At 41.0% G+C, this 20199-nt stretch overlaps 1 protein-coding gene across 5 annotated transcripts; it reads right to left on the bottom strand.

The window, feature by feature from the left end:
* Positions 1-589: 589 nt before the first annotated feature.
* tead3b (TEA domain family member 3 b) lies at positions 590-20199 on the bottom strand. 5 transcript variants are annotated; one of them, XM_031878308.1, is made up of 13 exons: positions 20107-20199; positions 11724-11788; positions 10566-10628; positions 7933-7944; positions 6794-6919; positions 6615-6655; positions 6360-6416; positions 5832-5887; positions 5583-5719; positions 4418-4591; positions 3663-3806; positions 3401-3553; positions 590-2798 (listed from the first exon to the last, which is right to left on the bottom strand). In XM_031878308.1, the coding sequence occupies exons 1-13, from the start codon at positions 20111-20113 to the stop codon at positions 2685-2687; spliced, it is 1149 nt and encodes a 382-aa protein (XP_031734168.1). In that variant the 5' UTR covers positions 20114-20199; the 3' UTR covers positions 590-2684. The 5 variants fall into 5 exon arrangements, with proteins under 5 accessions (XP_031734168.1, XP_031734169.1, XP_031734171.1 ...); XM_031878309.1 differs by lacking the exon at positions 6360-6416 and having other exon boundaries at positions 5583-5734; XM_031878311.1 differs by lacking the exons at positions 10566-10628; positions 11724-11788; positions 20107-20199 and adding an exon at positions 10774-10940 and having other exon boundaries at positions 5583-5734.

The raw sequence follows: 20199 nt of genomic DNA, 5'->3' as shown, positions 1-20199 counted from the left end.
ATTTTTTTAGTGTTTCGTTTCCTTTTCTCGCAGTTTAGAGAGGAAATCACGCTTTTTGTAACGGGCTACAAGCTAAAGGGGTTGGGAACCAAAGGTTTAATCTGGCAATTGTACTTCTGATGTAAAATCTGAATCAGAAATTACAGTATATTTGTCAGATGAATGTAGTGAAGTTGAAAGTAACAGAAAAGGGAAATACTCAAGTAAAGTACATACAAGAACTTCAAAATTGCACTCAAATACACTACATGAGTAAACGTACTTGTACATGCACTACATTCTGTTACCTGATTATGAATTTTAGCTAGAAACATTTTATCATACTTTAACACATAGGCAACTCTTTTGTGAGTTCAGTGAACCAATATATCTGGCCCTCATGATGCTAAGCTTTAGCATCATGCAGCTACACCTTGGACTCCATGGGCACCCTGAAAAAAATGTTACACTGCACCTTTCAGTGAAAGGGGTAAAAAGAAGCACAAGCGAGATCACAAAGCTAAATTGTGAAAGCCAACACTAACATAATATGCAGTTTCTATAGGTCTCCATGATAGTATATCAAAGAAAAGATCCATCATGGACAAAACAAATTTACAAACATGTTTATTAAGTTTTCTGGGGAAAAATGGCCCCAAAGGCACCATGCGTCTTTTATTGTTAGATACATTTGTTTGATTACATAGTCCAACCTCTAATTTGAAGTATAAAATTGCAATGCACAATGGTAACAAAGACAACAGTAAACCACTTTAAACCAAAAAAAAACAAAACAAAAAAACTGCCCACACCATTCAGAATATGACACATTAGATATCTCATTAATAATTATCAATATCAGCACAATCACACATTATTTTCAGTGAGGCATATGGCAAACACTGAAAGTCAAAAGACAACAGAATCAAAACAAAACATGAATCTTGATAATGGCAAAAACATGTCTGTATAAAAGATAAATTGAGAAACCTGCTAGAGGAGGAGTGTTATTGTATCTAGCTTGTGAAATATGACATCCAAAGCCAGGTGCAACTATCCCACTGCACAATATCTTAAATTTGAACTTTTATAACACAATTGTCCAGTGAACCACACAGAGTAGACACTTGTCTAGCAGGATCCACGGGATGACAGTTCTCCTGTCTCTAATGAGTCCTGCAATACTTTTAACATCTCCATCACAGTGGAAAACGATCAGTACATCTCCAGTACCCCACCCTGCCCTCCTGCTAATTCTCTTCCAACCCTATAAATAACAATCAATGGTCATACTCCACAGCACAGAGACAATAGCTCTTATTCAAGACAATGATTTTGTTTGATTTTTATTAAATGATTTTGTTTAATGTCAGTAAAAAGAAAAAGAAAAAAGTCTTAAATATAAAAACTGAACTTTAATCAACGAATGCAGCTTCTCCACACATTACAACGGAGAAGGGTGAAGCAAATGAACCGACTTCACAGCATACAATCTCTTTTTTAAACAAAAGAAACAGTGATTAACTCCCCCCCCCCCCCCTCCCACTTAAACCATGGTCTCTGTGCTGAGTTACTTGAACACAAATATGAACAGAAAGTCCCCTCCCCTCCAAAACAAATACTCCTATGTAACACGTATTCCTTTAGCATCCGCTGACTCACAGTACAGAAACATTTAATTTTTTTTCAATTAGGCTACATAACTCAAGGCAGAAAATAAGCACTGATGTCGCTTCACCTCCCCTTCTTGATCTTTTAAGTGCAACCAAGCACACGTCTTCAAACAGAGAGAATTAACAGGGGATCTCGTAAGGATGACAAAGCCCTGGTTTTACGTCAGGCTAGCATTTTACAAGGCATCCCTAGTGTCAAAAGTCAGTTATAGATAGATGCTCGCAAGACCTGATTTTTGAACTGTGTAATAAAATGTAAAAAAAAAAAAGCAGAACCTTAATAGTACGGTAACACAATAGACCTTCTCCCGATACATGTAGACTGTAAAACTCGGGATGATCTTCATGTAAAAAACAACAGGCTACATGAAAATGTGTTATCCCATCCCATTCCTCTGTGTGCCCAAATACAAAGAAACGCCTCAATAGATGTAAATCTGAGAGGTTTCTTTCCAATTCTTTTGGACAAAGTACACCTGTCTGACTGTTTTCCGTTCGTTTAAAAACAAGAGGTAGTGAGAAGAGAAAAAAAAAAAAAAGGCAATCCAAAGTGGCAGGCAATGATATCATCTTTGGAGATAAGGCACTTGCTTTCCTAACAAACCTACTGCAACAGAACCACTTGGCTCTGGTTTTCCCCTTCCGTGGTCCTGTACTCTCTGTACTATAAGAGTCTTTCCAACACATTCTCATTCCCTCAGTAAAACATTTCAGGCTCCATCAATTACCTTGGCAAAAAGTGACCCACTTCATCTAAAGCATGTTTAAACACATGGAAAATAGCTGGTTGTTTTCGAAAAATCCGTAATTCTTCAAAATGTATTTGCATGTCGGCACGTTGAGATTCGCTCTTTTTTTCCCCTTGCAAACAAGACTTTTTAAAGCATAAAATGTGTCCATGTTAGTTCGGTCTAGCATTGTTTGAATGTCTGGGTTTTTTTTGTGTTTTTTTTCCTGGGTGGTTGAGCTGGTCGAGGAGAGATTGTGTCACGCTTTATTTCGGGCTTTTCCAAAAACCTCCCTGAGGAGCCGTTAGTCTTTAACAAGTCTGTAGACGTGATACTGAGCTCCGTGTTCACTTGTGGAAACCTCAAAAACAAATGCTATACAGAGCAAGGTCTCCTGGGTGTCGCGGTTCGTCACCACCTGAGGGGCAGAGGGAAATTGTCAAGTGAGAAACATGAAGCAGCGCTGTCAGTTTAGAAATACTGCAGTGAAAAACTGTTAATGTATTCTTAATTTGTCAAAGGAATATTTTGACATTTTAAGAAATGCTGTTATTGGCATTTTTTTTTGCGGAAAGTCAGATGAGAAGATTGATACCAATCTCACATCTGTGCCCTAAATGTGAAGCTAATGCCAGCAGCCGATTAGCTTAGCTTAGCATAAAGACTGGAAACAGCTAGCCCTGTTAGAAGGTATCAAAATCCTCCTACTACCACATCTAAAGCTCACTAATTAACACAATATACTTTGTTTAATACATACTAAAACCAGTGTAAAAACGACTAATGTTGTAATTTTAAGGAGTATTATGAGCCGAGCTAGCTGTTTCCCCGTTTTCAGTCTTTGTGCTAAGCTAGGCTACACTATGCAGCTGCCGGGCTGGAGCTTCTTATTGACCGTACAGATTTGAGAATGGTATCGATCGTCTCATCCAACTCTCGGCAAGCAAGCGCATGTTACATATATTTCCACAAACGTCAAACTGTTCCTTCGACAATCCGATAAAACCGAGTGTGTGTTACCTGTAGGATAGTGAAGTTTTCAAGAACACTGTTCATCATGTATTTTTCAGGCAAGTGTTTGAGTTTGTGGATAAAGTTGATCATGTACTCGCACATAGGAGAGCGGTGGATCCTGTAAACACACCTTCCTCCCTCCAGGCGGGCGTATTCTGTCTGTAATACACACACACACACACAGTCAAAAAAAACCCAAGTAGTGAAAGTGAGAGGCCGTATATCAGTTGTTTGAGAGAAGAATACAGAATCGATTGCAAGCTCTTACCTCTACTTTCTCGACAACCTGCTTGCCAAACGAGCAGACTTTGGTTGAAACGGTGATCGTCATGTTCTCGAGGCTGCTGTATTGGCTGCTGACTCCGTAGAAAGAACCGGGGCCGTCCTGCATGCCGCTGCTGTTCAGGTCGGCCTGCAGAGGGGAAACATTTAGTCAGATTGGTGGTGACGATCACATACTTGGATGCAACTTAAATTTCCTCGTGGCACATGGATTGTGGGGTTGCAAGAAAACATTTTAAGGTCTTTTAATGGTGCTTTGTTTTCTGTGCAACGACTAGGTTTTTAGGCGAAAACATGTGTGTAGAGACGGTTTCCTAATATAAAGCGAAATGTACATGATGAAGCAATCCATTGTGGAATGCCTTCTGTATCTGTTTAATCTTGAGATAACATATTTCACTTTGATAAGAAAACCAACTCTGTGTCATAAGAAAAGGAAGTAGTTTGCATACTGTGGTTCTGCAATGGTCTTAATTTTTGGTACAAAATGTTCATGTATTCTACCTTCCAGCAACACTTTAAAAACTATTTTCACAGTCAGTCATGTGATTTTAAAGATAACTGATTAAACCTCCATCGGTTGGCATTGTTATTGCCTCCCATTATGCTCAAAGGTTGCACATAAAGACGTCACACTTTTTCATATTGGGGTCATGTTAGGCATAAACCAGACAAAGTGATATACAAATGCACAATAACAACTGATAACTGATAGATGATATTACATAAATAACAACCCACCCAGAATTTAACTAGGAAGAAAGCATTCTGAGGGCCTTTCTCATAAAGCTCCTTGAGCCCGCCCTTCTTCTCAGGGAACTTGTCGTAGATCTGCCGGATGTCCACAGCCTCGAGGAGCGGGTCGCTGTACGAGGGGTTGGTCTGTCCAATGTGGACAAACAGGTGTTTGCTGTACTGCGGTGGACAGAGACAAAAGAAGGAAGGACGTGGTTAACCTCAAGAACATCAGCTGCAGAGCTTATGACACTGTTCACTTTTGAGAATAAGGAAAGAGAAGAGAGTATTGCATTACGTTTGTTGTACATTAGGTATCAGATAGTTTTACTCCATCAGGACACTCCAGACGGGGTAAGAGATGCTTTTGCATCTCTTTTGGTGACATTATGCAGTTGAATCAGAGCTCTAAGCTGCTCTCCTGCTGGTTCAAAACCTGCTCCTGGACTTTAGTATTTAGTTCGTGCCACAGTAGATCCACACCGACAGTCCTCTACACACACATTATGCTAAATACAACAACGTTCACTATGGAATATTACAGGACACATTCAAACGAAGATGCTGAGATGCTGGTTCTACTTTCTTAAAGCATAGATGCTATTACTGATTGTGACTTTTACTGTATTTTCATAAAATGCTACTATGGCTTCAGAATGTTGTGCCGCTGCAATATGAAGGGAGACAAATACACAAATATTGGATTGGATTTGATTGGCACATGCCAGTAATAGTAAAAGTGTCTATTTGAATAGTCACACTGCAGCCATTTGGCTATTTACACCTGGCCAAGTTAAATTGGCTATTTTAATTGGCAATAGTAAGCTGGAGGGCAGAAAGATTTTGGAGTAGTAGTAATAGCAATACAAAGAGCATAAAGTATGTGTAGGGAATATATGTGTGCTGGATGAATGGGTCATACTCAAGACTTACATCTGTGAGACGGATTCAAGAGCTGTGAGAACGCTAAGCTGACTCATTGTTTTCAAAACTTGATCAGGACACGCCTGCTTTTAAATGACCTCTATGACTTTCTGAAAGGAAATCTTCACTCGATAAGAGGCTCTGGCCCAGGGGCCCCCTGACCCCTCCTGGACCTAAGACTGGTCGGCCCTTTCAGTAATCCATCCGTGTCTGTATGCGGGAAGCCCTGTTGTACATTTTGACTCACATTGTCTGGGTCTCTCTGGACCTCCATGAAGGCCGAGTACTCCAGCATCCGCAGCTTAGAGGAGGCGATGGTCCGGTCCTGCCACACCGGCACAGCAGTAGCAGATGGAGGAGGAGGAGGTGCCAAGGGCTCATAACCTGGATGGCACACACATACACACACACACGCAAACACAAACAAGCATTTATAAAAATAATTTCTGGTTTTCATTTTTGGAAACATTCTCCCAGGTTTTCATTTGATACTTACTTGGTATGGATTGTGGTATAGGACCCGGGTACGGGGGCTGTGCAAAAGGTTTGATACTGAAAGACAACGAATGGTTCAGTGAGACAATGAGCTCTACTTTACACAGGTGTTCATGGCACATGGGTCCTTCTATATTTGTATTTCTGATAAATATTGTGAATAACTGTTAGTGCCAAAGCGTACGCATGTGCTTTTGCACCAGCTAGGCGTAAGTCCACCTGCTTCAATGCTTCTTAAAGATGCTAAATAGCATCAATGAAGTGTGCGTTTACTGACAAATCTAAGAATAACAAATATTTAGGTTTTAGTGCTTTTTCAGTGAACTCAAGACATCAAACACTAGGAGGATTTATCTCCCCTATGTTTTTTTTCCTCAATCAAATTTGAAACAGTTTGTTTGCCTGGTGGTGTTTTTTTTTTTTTGTTTTTTTTGGAATCAGTGCAGGAAACATATAGTACAATGCAGTGTGCAAAAAGAGTTAGTTCTGCTTTGTGCTCACAGCTGGACCTTGGCTAGGGTGAACTTACGCATGGCTGGTGCGGCCAAGCCCAGGAGTCCTTCCCGGGTTGAGATCTAGAATGAGCCTGGTGTGCAAAAACGTGATCCGTTAAACATGCCCTGCAATACCCACCTGATGTCAAAGCAAGGCCGCGCGCTGACTCAGCCACTCTTTAGGTACGCTTTACTCATCTCTAGCACATATCTCTGTCGTCGGGTATCTAAATAAGCCCTGATGTCACCCAACAACCATCTTGTGGGTTCAGTAGAAAGGGTTTACTTACTCCTGAGAGGGTCCAGGCTGTCCTGGGAGAGAAGGCCAGAACTGGAGAGCAAGAAAACATTGTTAATTGTCTTTGTAGGATTTATTTGTTGTAGTTTGTTCTCTGGGTAAAATCCGATGCAATTTTTATGACTTGAACGAAATGTTTTGTATGTGTGAGAAAATGAGTGGTGGGCTAACTCTGGGTGGTTGGTAGTGGGCAGGAGGCAGTGGTGGAAGGTGATTCTTTATCATACTCGGGGAGACGATCTGTGCAGACGACAGCGCTGCCATGTTCTGCAGGGCTTTGTCCTTAGACGCCTGATCCTACAGGATGAAAGAGGAACAACGAGAGTCAGCCAAAAGGTGGCCCTGTGACCTAAACATGATCTACTGTTGAGTTTGAGAGTTGTGTACGGACTGCCACACTACACTGTATCTATTTGTATCCGTTTGATTAATAACTAAAACATCTAGATTCTGAAAGGAATATATGTTTAACAATCTTGAGGAGAGCGTTTCAGGGTTTTCTGATTAACTTCACAAACTTGGGTTTAGCTTAACAATCAATTAAAACACTTATTCCAATTATTCTCAAAAACTTAATAAAGCACTTCTTTTTTTTTTTTTGAAAGAGCAGCTTGACAGGATGAAGCAAAGGGTAGAACGGAGAAGATCAAGCCGCACTGGTATTTAAGCTCGGGTCACGAGACTAATTGGCTGTCATTATGTTACCAGGATCACCACAGGAAAAATGAGAATAAAGAGAGTGCGTTGGTTGGAAATGCAGATTTGCATTTGCGTTGCATCGAAAGGTGTACATCAACAAATTAAGTTACTCCTACGCAGATGAAAGCGGCACAATGTTGGTGAAACACAAAGCAAAAGATATACAAAGCCAACAAATTCCTATCCGTGGTGCATGACACATATTTCATGATTTACGAAAACATTTAAAGTTTTAATTTTAATACACCAAACTATTTTTCATATTTGCAAAAAAAAAAAAATGCACTTCGGCTAATTCTGCTATGACTTTGCAATTAAAGGACAAATGTCTCAGAAGCGAGAACCACAAATCAAAGAGCGACACCTTAATGCAAAGCAAGCAAGACTTTGGCTTTCCGGGTAGAGACTGAGGGGATTACACTACATCAGACAGGATGAGCATCAGTATTGTGTGTTCAAAGCGTGGCTGTTTCCTAACTAAGCATTGCTTACAGGGTAGTAATGGGGCGGGGACGCCATGCCAGCAGAGGGCCATAGCAAGGGGACAGTGCACTGGTGCTGCCAAACAAAGCGGAGGAGGGAAGCATATTGCACAAGTCAGATCCACTTACCAAATTCATCGCCTGAATCAAAAAAGAGAGAAACCATTAGTACGGTGCAGTTTCTAAATGATGTGTTAAGATGAGTTAATTAAGTTTTGGTCGACATAAAATTGCCTCTTTTGTTTTTACACTCTAGGCAATAGCATACGTTTGTTTAGCGGTCACAAGGTTCAGTAGGGACTAAGGTATTTGAAGAACGGTTCAATACAGAATTATCACGGCATTTTTTAACCATATTAATAATATTGGGTAAAACATATTTGCCAAAACATTTGCAATACATTGGGTTTCCAACAATACACATTCATTCAAGCAATCATCATCAAATCATGTATGACGACTACAAAAGCAAAGTGTAAGGTTGTGTGTTTTTTGTGTGGATATTCTTTCAGTAAGTTCCACATTAAAAGTATGCACTGTATAACTGGGGAGCACATTGCTTCATAACACTGGACATTTCCCCCAATAGAAGACCAACAGAGGAAACAAGATAAAAAAAAGTGAAACCCTTGGAGGTTCATTGCAGCACAAGCCTTCAGTGCGTTACGTCAAATGTACCACAGTGTGCACCCATTTTAGCCGTCACATGTTTACTTCCTGTTCAGCTGATGCTGCAATTTCTCTTTATTCTCAAGCGGAAAGAGTCGCTCTTTGTCAGCCAACTGAACGTAGAAATTTTCTCTTTGGCAAATAAACTACTTTGGCTTGACTTCCTAATGCCTAGATTAATAATTGAACATGGCGTTGGTACTGCATGGACACTTTATTAATTGATATCCGACACTTAAAAGCTACAGGGGGGGAAAAATAAAAGGAACAGCAGCATTGAAGTTCTGCCAATACTATCATCCAACTAAGGTGAACTCAGGAAGCATAGACACAAATGACTGAACTAAATGACATGCTGAGTGAACAGTTGAAACATGTATTTGTGAAAGGGTTCAACATGTATACATGAGCATGAGGTGATTGAAATTATTCATATTCATTTTGACACAAAATGTGTCAAGTCACATATGTCATGTTGTGTGAAGGAGACAAACTGCAGATTGTCGTGTGTGCAAAAAAAGTAAGAAGTGAGGAGAATATGATTCCCCCCTTCCAGCAGAGAGGCTTGAAGTCACCACACAGAATACATGCCTATATAAGACATGAAAAACATAAAAGCTGATTTTACAAAACTGTGTGCCAAACTGCGTGCCAATCAGATGTATGGTTTAGATATGCAGACCCCAACAAAACAACAACATGAAGAAGATGTTTTTGGAAGAAGACATTTAAAAAAATAAAAAGAAAGCAGGGAGGATAATGTGACGGCCTTGCTTTGACAGTCCTGTGACTTCACTGGTGAGGACTTCTAACTTATGAACAGGGGAGGGAAATTATGGCTCACTATTGGGGGTGGGGGAAAATGGATACACCATAGTATATATATATATATATATATATATATATATATATATATATATATATTTCAAGCTAAATTTTCATTATAAAAAAAATCAAAAATCATTACACTGATGCCAAGTATCGATCTTTTATTATGCAAACTATTAATATTGCACATACAGATTTAACCATTTGGTAATAACTGCTTTATCAGTTCACAACATTGCCAGTTTTTCCTGGTGCGGTATTGAAAAAAGGTAATTGCAATGTTTGTTATCGCAATACTCAACATATCACAAAACGTTTAAAAATCGTAATAGGATCGTATTGTGACTTAAGTGTCTTGATGATATCGTAGAGTGAGGCCTCCGGTGATTCCCAGCCCGACTCGCTACAAACTTACACTCTGCATTCAAGATAAGTTTGTCATTTGTGTCACTGGATGAACAAGTTGAGTCTTCCTACTACAAAATAAGTTACTTGTGGATGCTGGTGTCCACTGCAGGATTAGTCTGCATAAAAGGGGTTAATTTAAGTTAAAGTTAGCACTAAAGAAAGCCACATTTTCTGTGGTATTCACACAAGTCTGCATTATGTTACTGTTATTCTTTTTAAAAGCATGAAGACAGAACAGAGGGATTGAAAGAACTACAAGACAGAATCAAAAGGTGTCATCTGATGCAGATTAATGTGTTTCTTTTTCCTTTTTTTGTGAATGTTCAGTTTCATAAAACACATCACAAACAGACACATTAGAGGAACTAAAAGTATCAAAGTAGAAAAGAGTTTTAGGGAAAGAAGAAGTCTTAGAGAAGTACAGTCTGCTGCAGAGGCATGGCTGGCCCAGAGGACAGATACAGAGCTGGAGCAACATGCAGCTGAATGATCACTGGGCTCCTCATAACAGCTTGTGTGGCATTCCCTTAAAGCAGCTACTATACTGTCACTACGGAGTGGTGAGACTAGTCTTACGGTTTATGCAACTCTAGTGGTTAAAATGCTCTCTGTTTGGTGCGCTGCATGCATGCTACAGAAGCAGGACTGTGGGTGTGTCAGCGGATTAACTCCTCAACAATGTTTATATTATCTGATTTATCCCTAAACAGTGTGTGTGTCACTTGCCAAGCCCGCATCCACTTATCTAGCAGGAACCGGCCTCAAAGCGAGGACTGATAATGATATGCAGAAATAAGGTGGTTAGTGCAAAAGCCAAGCCTTTGCCAGCCCCGCCGAGCCCGCGGTGAAGCGCATACCTTTAGCTTTGACTGGATCTCGCGAGATTTTCTCCGGGCGAGAACCTGCAAGTGGCTAGAAACCTGCACAGAAGAATAGCCAAGAGGAGGGAAGAGGCAAAGGTGGCATGGAGAGGAATAGACAAGGGAAGAAAGAGAGAGAAGCCGTAACCAAAGAGGAAAGAGACGCCCAGCCAGTGTTGCCGGGAGGCAGGTTGGTTGCACCTACCTTTATACCCGCCTGGTATTCACGAATTTTCTTCCTTGCTAACACCTGTATGTGACTAGAAACCTAAAGGGGTGTGAAACAGTTTTTAAGCATAAAAACAACATGCACTCACAGATGCATGCACACACACACATGCAATACACGTGCAGACACACACACACACATACTAACAGAGATAACACACACTGTGAGAGCTCTTAAAAGTTCATGCAAACAATAAAAGAAAATGAGGCTGGCCATATTCTATACTATTCTTATTAGCAATAAATCCCATGAAACGACCTAAACCACCAATGAACGGACCTGTACTGTAGCCTGAAATATCTTATTATTATTATATTATTAGAGGCCTCCATTGTTGACAAAAAAACACATGAATGAGCCTCACTGTTACAATGGGTGATATGTTTTGTCATTATTATAAACATTAGCCCTTCAGTTTATTGTGAGTCAATCCCACATACACCAACCTGCTGCTATAAATAATCCAGAGGGGAATTCTTGCTAAAAAATTACAAAATAAAAGTTGTGTATTAATCCACAGCTGAAAATAGTCCCTAATAAATGCACTATATGTGCTAAAAACTACAGTAACAGCTGACAGGATACTGTGATGATGCCACAGGGTGGCTAGCTAAGCTGCTAGCTATTGAAAGAGGAACTATCACAGTGTTGGTTTTGGTCTTTTTTTCATGGGATTTGTTGACAATAAGAAATATACATATATAATAAAACCAGACTTATCATTTAAATAACTAGTAATCTACTTTTATTTGAAATTAGGCATGACATCAGGAAATACAAATCCTTAATAAAATTGGTTATTAAGTTATTGCTGGTATTAATGGCTTTCGCCCATCTGGTGGTGTATCTGTTATGTCTTGTACTGTCAGTAACTAAAACCAAACTCATGCATGATTATTCTGATCCAATCATCAAATCTCGTTCACCTGTTTTCTTGTGCGGGTTTTGCCCGTCCTCAGCTTGATGTACCTTGCTATCAATTCATTGCGACCTGTAAGACAAAACGAAAAAAAGAAAGAAAGGTCACAAACAACAATAAGAATACACAACAGAGGATTTCACATTTGTACATATGTGATAATACCCTGAAATGGCCAGAAGGTGGCACTCTTGCCATACGTTGCATACGCCTCTCTCAGCAGCGTGACCTTTCCCAGAGCTCCTCAGACCCCAAGGCAAACACACTTTTGTCACAGGTCACAGGCCATAATAACACCTCCGTTTCCTACAGGAGACCGTATTTAAAATTCTCCTTCTTCTTTGAAATAAGGCCGCTATTAAAAGCTTGATTTTCTTGCTTTACCCCAAAGTTTTCATTAGCTCGTTTAACACCTACTTATTGTCTGCTCACGGGGCCCTGAAGCCTAATAATAGAGAGTCGCTTAGAAAACAGAACCGTGTTTTTCATGACATAACATCTACTCTCGACATTCTGCACAAACAGGTTGTGCAGGGAACAGGCTACTTCTATTCAGGGCTTTCAAACGGCCTCCCTTTACATTGAGCGCCGTCATCTTCAGGTTAAAAGAAGTGCAAAATGCATTACTATGTTGTCTCCCAGGCAAATCAGTACATCAGTCTTTTTCATTTCTCGTCTTTGCCAAGTCACGTTTACTGGGTTTCTGTGGTTTCAAAATTGGGCCAAAGGGAGAGGTTGAACCGCGGCATCATTACGAATAATGACCGAAGCTCTGCTAAACTTGCTGACAGAAATTTTTAACCGACAAAAACTGGTCAAGATATGCCTTCTTGAGCACACACAATAGACTGTATGTCTAGGAAGTTTTAACGGCCTTTAGAGTATCCAGGCACATAATGACAGGAGAAACAAGTCCTGTTTTTTCACACACTCTTTAGCACTTGGCCTCCAGAAGGCCCTGGTTAGTGCAATTACCATAAATGTACTGCAGACCATCTCCAGCAGGCTTGCAGCGCTCACCGTACTCTCAAAGCGGTCGACCCGGCGGTCGGCCAGCAGAGCAGAGCTGAACTGTCTGCCGATACTGAGCTAGCCCGTCCCCCCCCTTCTGCCCCAGGCCAAGGATGGACACGCCCGCTCCAGCGCCTCCGCATTCCTAGCATTCCTCTAAGCCTGTCACATCTGTGCTAGCCAGTCTGATTGGCCTGGGCCTGCGAACACAGCCAGAGCCTGGGCGAACACACACAAGCACTTCCAGCTCTGGGAGAAGCATGGGGTTAGAGCCGGGGTGAGGGCCATTAAGGTTGGGGTAGGGGGTCGTCGGTTAGAGGGGGCAAAGGGGGCAGCTGATGCTGTAACTCTTGAGGAAACACGAAGCCATAACTGTCTCTGCCAACAACTGCCACCTGGCAGCAAAGCAGCCCCCCTCTCCCAAAACACCACCGTGTGACCCTGCACTCAACGGACAGCAGCACCTGCTGCCGGCCATCCCAGCAGAGGATGGCAGAGAAAGAACAATGCCAGTTCGACCCCCGCGCAACTGTCACTCTCAATCTCTTCAGCTGGGGAGCAGAGTGGGGGGGGAACATTACATCGTCCCGACCACAGAGTTCTGCTGCGGATTTCACAGATATCTCGTTGCTAAGTACTGTAGCATGAAGTCCAGTTTAAGTGAGAAAGAAATAGATAAGAACTTCTCTGGTGAGGTGGTCTCGGTGTTGTTGGTCAAACTATAAATTCACAGCAGACCTTCAGGACTCCCCACAATGAGGTTCAGTAAACCCAAACTAAATCTCTCCTCCACAATATTATGGAAATATATATTTTTTAAAGCAGACCATACACATTTTTTTGTGACTTGATTTATAACAGAAAATACATTGTGTGGTATATCAAACATGTCATCTGTTAAACAGTGCAGTCCTGTGGTTGCGAGCTGAGATGATATCTCCACTTTTTCTCCAAATCTGGTTGGTTTCGTGATATTTCAAATTGCAGCTTTTGTTTTATGCGACATACTGTTTCCTGCAGAGACGCCACTTTGAAGTGGCTTGGACAAATAACTCCAGCGTTTGATTTCAAAGTTTCAAAGAAACGTTTTGAAACAGTCTAATGTTAAAATGAATTGGAAATGGGATCCGTAAGACACATTCTCAGGCACTACTTCTTCTGCTTTGTGGAAGAACACAAACTGGATCATGACACCGTTGTAACACAGCCTTGATTTTTAACTGTTCAACTGTTACATCCCTAAACGTGCTTATTTACAAAAAATGAGAGCTGGCCAAAGGATTTTAGAAACACTGAGGTAATCGCTCCCAAATGCCTCATCCTCCACTTCACACCGTAGCATAAAAATCACATTTTGAGGGGAAACAATCACTCAAGAGAACGTGTTCAACCCCACTCTTAACAAAAACAACTGCTGAACAGAGCTCATTCAACAGGCTCTGGATCAGTAAAATCAGGAGTTGATGCCTGCAAACCTGTTGCTGGATGTGATTCACTCACTTTAAAAAGATAAAATCACCACCTGACATAGAATATGTATTAAAAAAGTCAGGTCTTAAAAGCAGCAGCCGCATTGGTGTGTGCACATGCACATTTTTACGTCCCGTTTTCTGGGTGAACAGGGACCCAGTAGGACTGGTTATATCAGTCGGTCGTTTTTTTTGAGAGAGAATATAGAGGACGTGATCTCTGTGGTTGCTAATGGCAGCTGCAGCCTTGACAGCCGAGATCTGCTCAGACTTGACGTGGTGGAGGTCAGAGAGACGGGAAAAAGAAAAAGAAAAAAAAAAAGGGCTGGTCCCCGCAGCAGCAGGGGGAACATGACAGGTGCACACAAACAGACATGCATTCACAGCCTCGCTTGTCCTCGGCCTCCTCCTGCCCCACAATGGCCGTCTCTCCATCCCTCAACCCTCTTTTCGACAGGACACGCCTATCTTTTTTTCTTTAACTACATGACCGCTGGAAATTTCCACATCCACGCTAAGATAGTGAGCAAAAAGGTGATCTCTCCTCACTCCCCCCCCCTCCTCCTCCTCCTCCTCCTCCTCCCTCTCTGTCTCCCTTCTGAACCCTTTCTCCACCCATATTCTCTCCCCACCTCCCTTCTCATAACATTGAGGTAATCCTAAATTGCTAACATACTGCTCAGCCATGACTGAAAACATTCCTAACATCTCAGCGAGGGGGCTGACGGTGAAGGCCTGCTCAGTCATCATTACCCGGCGCTCAGCCCTCTCTCTTAACCTCCACACACATCCACTGAACCTGCTGCTAATTCCTAATGCAACCTTCAAAAGGTCAAAAAAGACATAAGCCTCCCTCTAGCACTAAAATCGTTCTCTTCTTTTGTACCCAGAATGCTTTGCAGTCGTGACAAAACGCAGGGGAACAACATGTCAGTACAGCCCGAAAGCAAAACTAGATGGACATTCACACAAACTTCCTCTTAACTTTGGTTGTAAAAATGTGCCAACTATTCAATTTCACAGGGACCGAATGCCTCTGAGCCGCAACCATTCTTTGGATTTCGGAACACAATGTGTAAATTTAATTACTTTCTGAAAGAATATGAGTCGAAAATCAAAGGAATGTTGAAGTATGCAAGTTTGTTTTTCTCAGAGAGTTCCATTAGAAGATCGGTACCACTCTCACTATCTGTCTGTTTAATATAAGGCTACACCAGCAGCCAGTTAGCTTAGCATAAACATTGTAAACGGGGTGGAAACAGCTAGCCTGCGTCTGTCCAAAGGTATAGGAAAAATTTAAATAATTAACGTGTTTTATCTTGTTTGTTCAACCAGTACAAAACCGAAGTTTAAAAATGTAATTTTGTGGTTTTATGGAAATTATGTATCTGACTATTTCTTGGCAAGGGGTCCAGCACAGGAGATAAAACCGTTAGTAAGAAATAATCCTCACGAAGATGTTTAAAGAGACAAACGGATAACTGAGGTTGTTGGTGAGTGGCAGCAAATGTTACAGATCTTTGTCATGATTTACGTATGTGCTAGCTAATAATATTGGCTCGATGACCAGTGCAAATATAAACCACTAAAGCAAACTGAAGGCATTGCATCATACAGGCAAGTCCTAGTTTGGGTTAAAGCTATATTTGATAACTATAATAAAAGTAACTTTATGTAATTTCTGCTCAAACTATCACTTTATCTTGACAGTAGTACATGAGACCTGTAAATAAAAAAATCATCACTGCATTATTTATTTCTAAATGAGAGACTTTGCCATGACCTCCCTGTTTTTACACGGTGTACAGAAGATGTAACTTGTTAATACTTTATATATCTATACTACGTTTTGTTCATGTTCTGGAGTGATTATTAACATGCGTGACTTATTAAAATAAAGTGTTTCTTTGAACTCGTTGTCACCCCTGAGCCACGTACATGACTGGTAACGCTTCTGGGAAGTCTAGACAGGTTTGAAGAGCGAAGAACACACATGTATTGAGAGTCATCTTTCCAAGGCAATGGAAATCTGCAAAAAGGTTTCCCACCAAATGAAAAAAGCCTGGCAGAAAAAGTGGAATTCCCAATGGGAGGGATGACTTGCCTTCCTTTAGAGGCCACTGGGAGTCTGAGACTGCAAGGTAGACAGTATTACACAGTGCAATCGTTAACATTCCCCCAACCTCACGTCAGGGCAGCTTTTAGATGTCTGAGGTAATCACCTTGTGAGTCGGCTTCTTCTGGGGCATGCCTTGGCCCTGCCAGCGGAGCCTCAGATGACTTATTGTAAATGGAGAGGGTGTTTAGTGCTCTTGAAAAAAACAGGCCTCTAAAAGGGGTCCTGACAGTTTGTTGCTAAGGGTGCAGGTTTGTGCAGGGCCGGCCTCTTTGTTGACATTCTCATGGTGAATGTATGGAGCAACACTGCATTGCTAAACAGGCCTGAAGAGTTACTTATAGGTACATTTAGAGATGCCTGCATTGATTTGTGCTGAAGGTCTGTGCACCAGTTAAAAGTGAATGGTGATGAAGTGATGCTTTAAAAGTGATGCTGTGAACGAGTCATTCTGAAAAATATAGAATACGTTTCCTAATACTCTGTTAAGCATGTCCCTTATAGGACCCGAGAGCCCCCCACGGGGGGCTGTTTTAGAGTGTGCAGCATTCAGCGTGTCGTAGAAAGCATTTTTAATAAAGAAATATGATTATTGCTCCAGCCATATTAAATATCGAATTAACAGGAAAAGTCCGAGCAACATCATCATACCAGCCATTGTAAACACTGCAAACACAATTATACATGAACTAATATCATATCTGGAAGATATCTAGAAGATTTGCCACAATTTTGGCCAAAAATCGACGACCTATGCTCTCTCTATGGCTCTCTCATCACGGAGCAGGATCGCACATGGCGGATGAACACATGCAGGAGGGGCACGATTCGACCCGGAAACGCACAGCGGCGTCCAAATTACTCTCTTTCAAACTGTTCAAAAGTTATGGGTATGCATGCCAACATCAGCCGCAGGTCACGAGAAAAATAATTGGGTAAAAAATTACGTTTTGACGGTTTTGGCGATGAAAAACGGATTTATTCCAGCCGATTTTTGCACAGCTCTGCCCGCCATGTTCTGCTGCATGTCTGTGAGTGAGATCAATGCGCTGGCGGAATGAATCACACAATGGCAGACGATTCTGTGGGGTGGAGCAATCCATGTAGAGAGGGGGGTTCGCCCAGCATTTTGCGATTTTTAGTCAGTAAACAGACCCGGATACGATCAAACACCCCTGCATGGCTCCCGTTGGACTATCCCGCATCTAAAAATGTCTCACACGAGTAAATCGGCCTTACCAAAGTCACATAGAAAACACATTATGAGCCATTTATTGTTATGACTGACAGATATGACACATCATAACTGCTCAAAATTATTCAAAATGGTGTCAAACTGCTTTATTAGGATTATTGAACACTCTTAGTGATAAGAAAAGTGAATATATAGTTAATATTTTGTTATATAGTATATAAAATTAGTATACAGCAATGCAACAGCTGGTTCCGAAAATCAAAATTTTGATTTTTATGACCATTTATGCTGGCCTGCTTCACTCAATCGAAGTAAAATATGTTGTGGGGACATGTAAAACGTGTTGTTCTATGACTGTGGCGTGGTTTTAGGCTTGCAGATGCATTATTTAAAAAAAAAAAAAGTTCAATACAAGTGCTTTTTTTCAGGCGAACCTAGAAATTTTTCAATTTGAGCTGTGCCATAAGTGTATCAGTTATTAACCAGTAACATATACACAATATTTACACAATTCAACACATCTCACAAGTGTTACCAGTATTCTAGCATCAAAATTATTAAAATAGACCTTGTAGTTAGAGCTCGGGACTCTCTTGAGTATGGCTATGCAATTTTCGAGCAGAGGCCTAAAAATAGGGCTAGGGTCCTATGAGTTAAGTCTGCTTAGAATGAACATTTTATCAGCATCAGAAATGCTTCCTGTAAACACGACATCATTAGTTTAGTCTGTTTTTCTTTCATTATAGATTGATCCGTTAATTCATTTTATAATTAATTATTCTTTTAGTCCACAAAATGTTAGAAAAGAGTGAAAAATGTCTGCCTATCCTTGAGCCCAAGGTAATGTCTTACAATGCCTTGTTTTGTCTAACCAAGGAACAATAACCTAAAACAAAGAAAAGCAGCAAATCGTCATATTTGAGAAGGTAGAATCGGCAGATGTTTGGCATTTTTGTTTGATAAATGAAGTAAATAATAAATGGATCAGAAAAAAACAAGTTCATTTTCTGTTGTCGTTCAATCGCTACTTGTTTTCTAACTACTAGCACTCCTTAAGACACGATCAGAATAACAGAAGCAGCAACAGTGGCAGAGTTATCTCAGGTATGTGCTTGTCCTTGAATATCCAAATCTGCCTGACGAATGAGCGGATGGGATACAATCTCATGTGAATCACGCCGAAAGAATTTCATCTGACGTCAAGAGCAGAAAAAAAACAATCAAATACACAAAAAGAAAGAAAAGTGATTTAAAAACAAACACTAATGCTTCTAAAACATACAGCCCAAAGGAGACTTCGGTGGCAATGATTGATGTTTTTTATGGCCGCTCTGAAGATGGAATCAATTGCGAGTTTTTGAGACATGGTGGACAATAATTAAAGGGAAGGAAAGTCTTTACAAAGCAGGGAGTTGAATTACGATGGTGAAAATAACACAATTTCACAAAACCAAAAAGAGGTTTGTTGAGGACAACAGCATGTAAAACAGCAAAGCGATTCCTGTCAGTCAACATTTGTTTCTGTTCAGCAACATTCCCAGCTTCAAATGCTAAATCTAATTAGGAGAGCGTGCTCTGTCTCAACAACAGGAGTGGGAAAGTGGGCTCAAAATAATGAAAGACAAACACGTTCAATTCTCTACACCTGGATGTCAGTGATTCTACCAGAGACCTTGCCAACATATCCATCTGGAGTTTTTCAGGGCATTAAAGGCTCAACACCTGCAATTTAATGAACACGCTGCAGGAAACAGCATAACTATTCTGAAACCATATGGATATTTAAAATCTTCAACATGTCAATGTGATGTTTTTGTTCCCGAGTCTCCATTCACGCTGTGCTAATTATTGCCAATTTAACCCGAGCCGTCCCAGCATCAAACGCAGCACTTCTCCAGAAACCGGCTCCAACCGGTCACCTACAAGGCAAAAAGAAACCCCCTCACCCAGCGATACCGGTTTGTGGGGAAACATTACGTTCAGCGATAAAACACAAAGAGCAGGTTTTTTTTGCGACTGAAAGTGCAGCGCGGAAGAGAGAAGGCCGTAAAACTGTGAGCATAAAAAGCGGCCTGTAAAGAAAAAACACTGGAGTAAAAAAAGAGGTGTAAATCAGACGGAGAGGAGCGGAGATGCTCTCAGGACAGCAATAACCAGCTCCGAGAGCGCTGGTGCGGCTGGAAGAACCAGCCCCTGGGTCGCAACTCAACAGGTACAGACTTGATAAAGAGAGCTCTGAGCGGAAAGAAAACACTCACCTCTGTGTCAAAGCTGAGACAATGAGCACAAGAGGAAGGAAAAAGTATTTTTCTAATTTCTTTTCAGGGCAATATATTTTTCTTTCAGCCACAACTATCAGTGGAATGTGTGGTATTCTCATTTTCCCCATTCATTATGGGACTGATTTCCATTCAGATGTTCTTTTGTGTCTTATATATTTATAATATTTATTGTATTATATTTTATATGTCTTTGTATAGTTACAAGTTCTTTCTTTTATGGAGTGTCCCAGTGAAAGCCCTTCGCACGATTGAACTCGTATTACTGGACTATAAACATCTGGACTCTTGAACATCTGGCTGTGATCCAGCGTACTCACCATACATCTTTCCCTCATCTGACAGGATGATTTTCCTCCTGCCACAGGGAGGGTAAATGGCGAGGGCCTCCTGGAAGCTCTGCTCGATGTCCG

Source organism: Anarrhichthys ocellatus, unplaced genomic scaffold (assembly GCF_004355925.1).
Source record: "Anarrhichthys ocellatus isolate YVR2014 unplaced genomic scaffold, GSC_Weel_1.0 scaffold173, whole genome shotgun sequence".
In the NCBI taxonomy this organism is placed as follows: domain Eukaryota; kingdom Metazoa; phylum Chordata; class Actinopteri; order Perciformes; family Anarhichadidae; genus Anarrhichthys; species Anarrhichthys ocellatus.
The sequence above is the reverse complement of the archived record's forward strand: the minus strand, read 5'-3'. Positions and strand labels throughout refer to the sequence as shown.

Bases quoted from the DNA above. Each gene is read 5' to 3' on its own strand.
- tead3b (XM_031878308.1), bottom strand. The intron at 10,629-11,723 runs GTGAACGAGATT...TCTTCTGTGCAG, and splicing joins AAACCCGCACAAGAAAACAG to GTTTCTAGCCACTTGCAGGT. The intron at 3,554-3,662 runs GTAAGAGCTTGC...TGTGTATTACAG, and splicing joins AGGTTGTCGAGAAAGTAGAG to ACAGAATACGCCCGCCTGGA.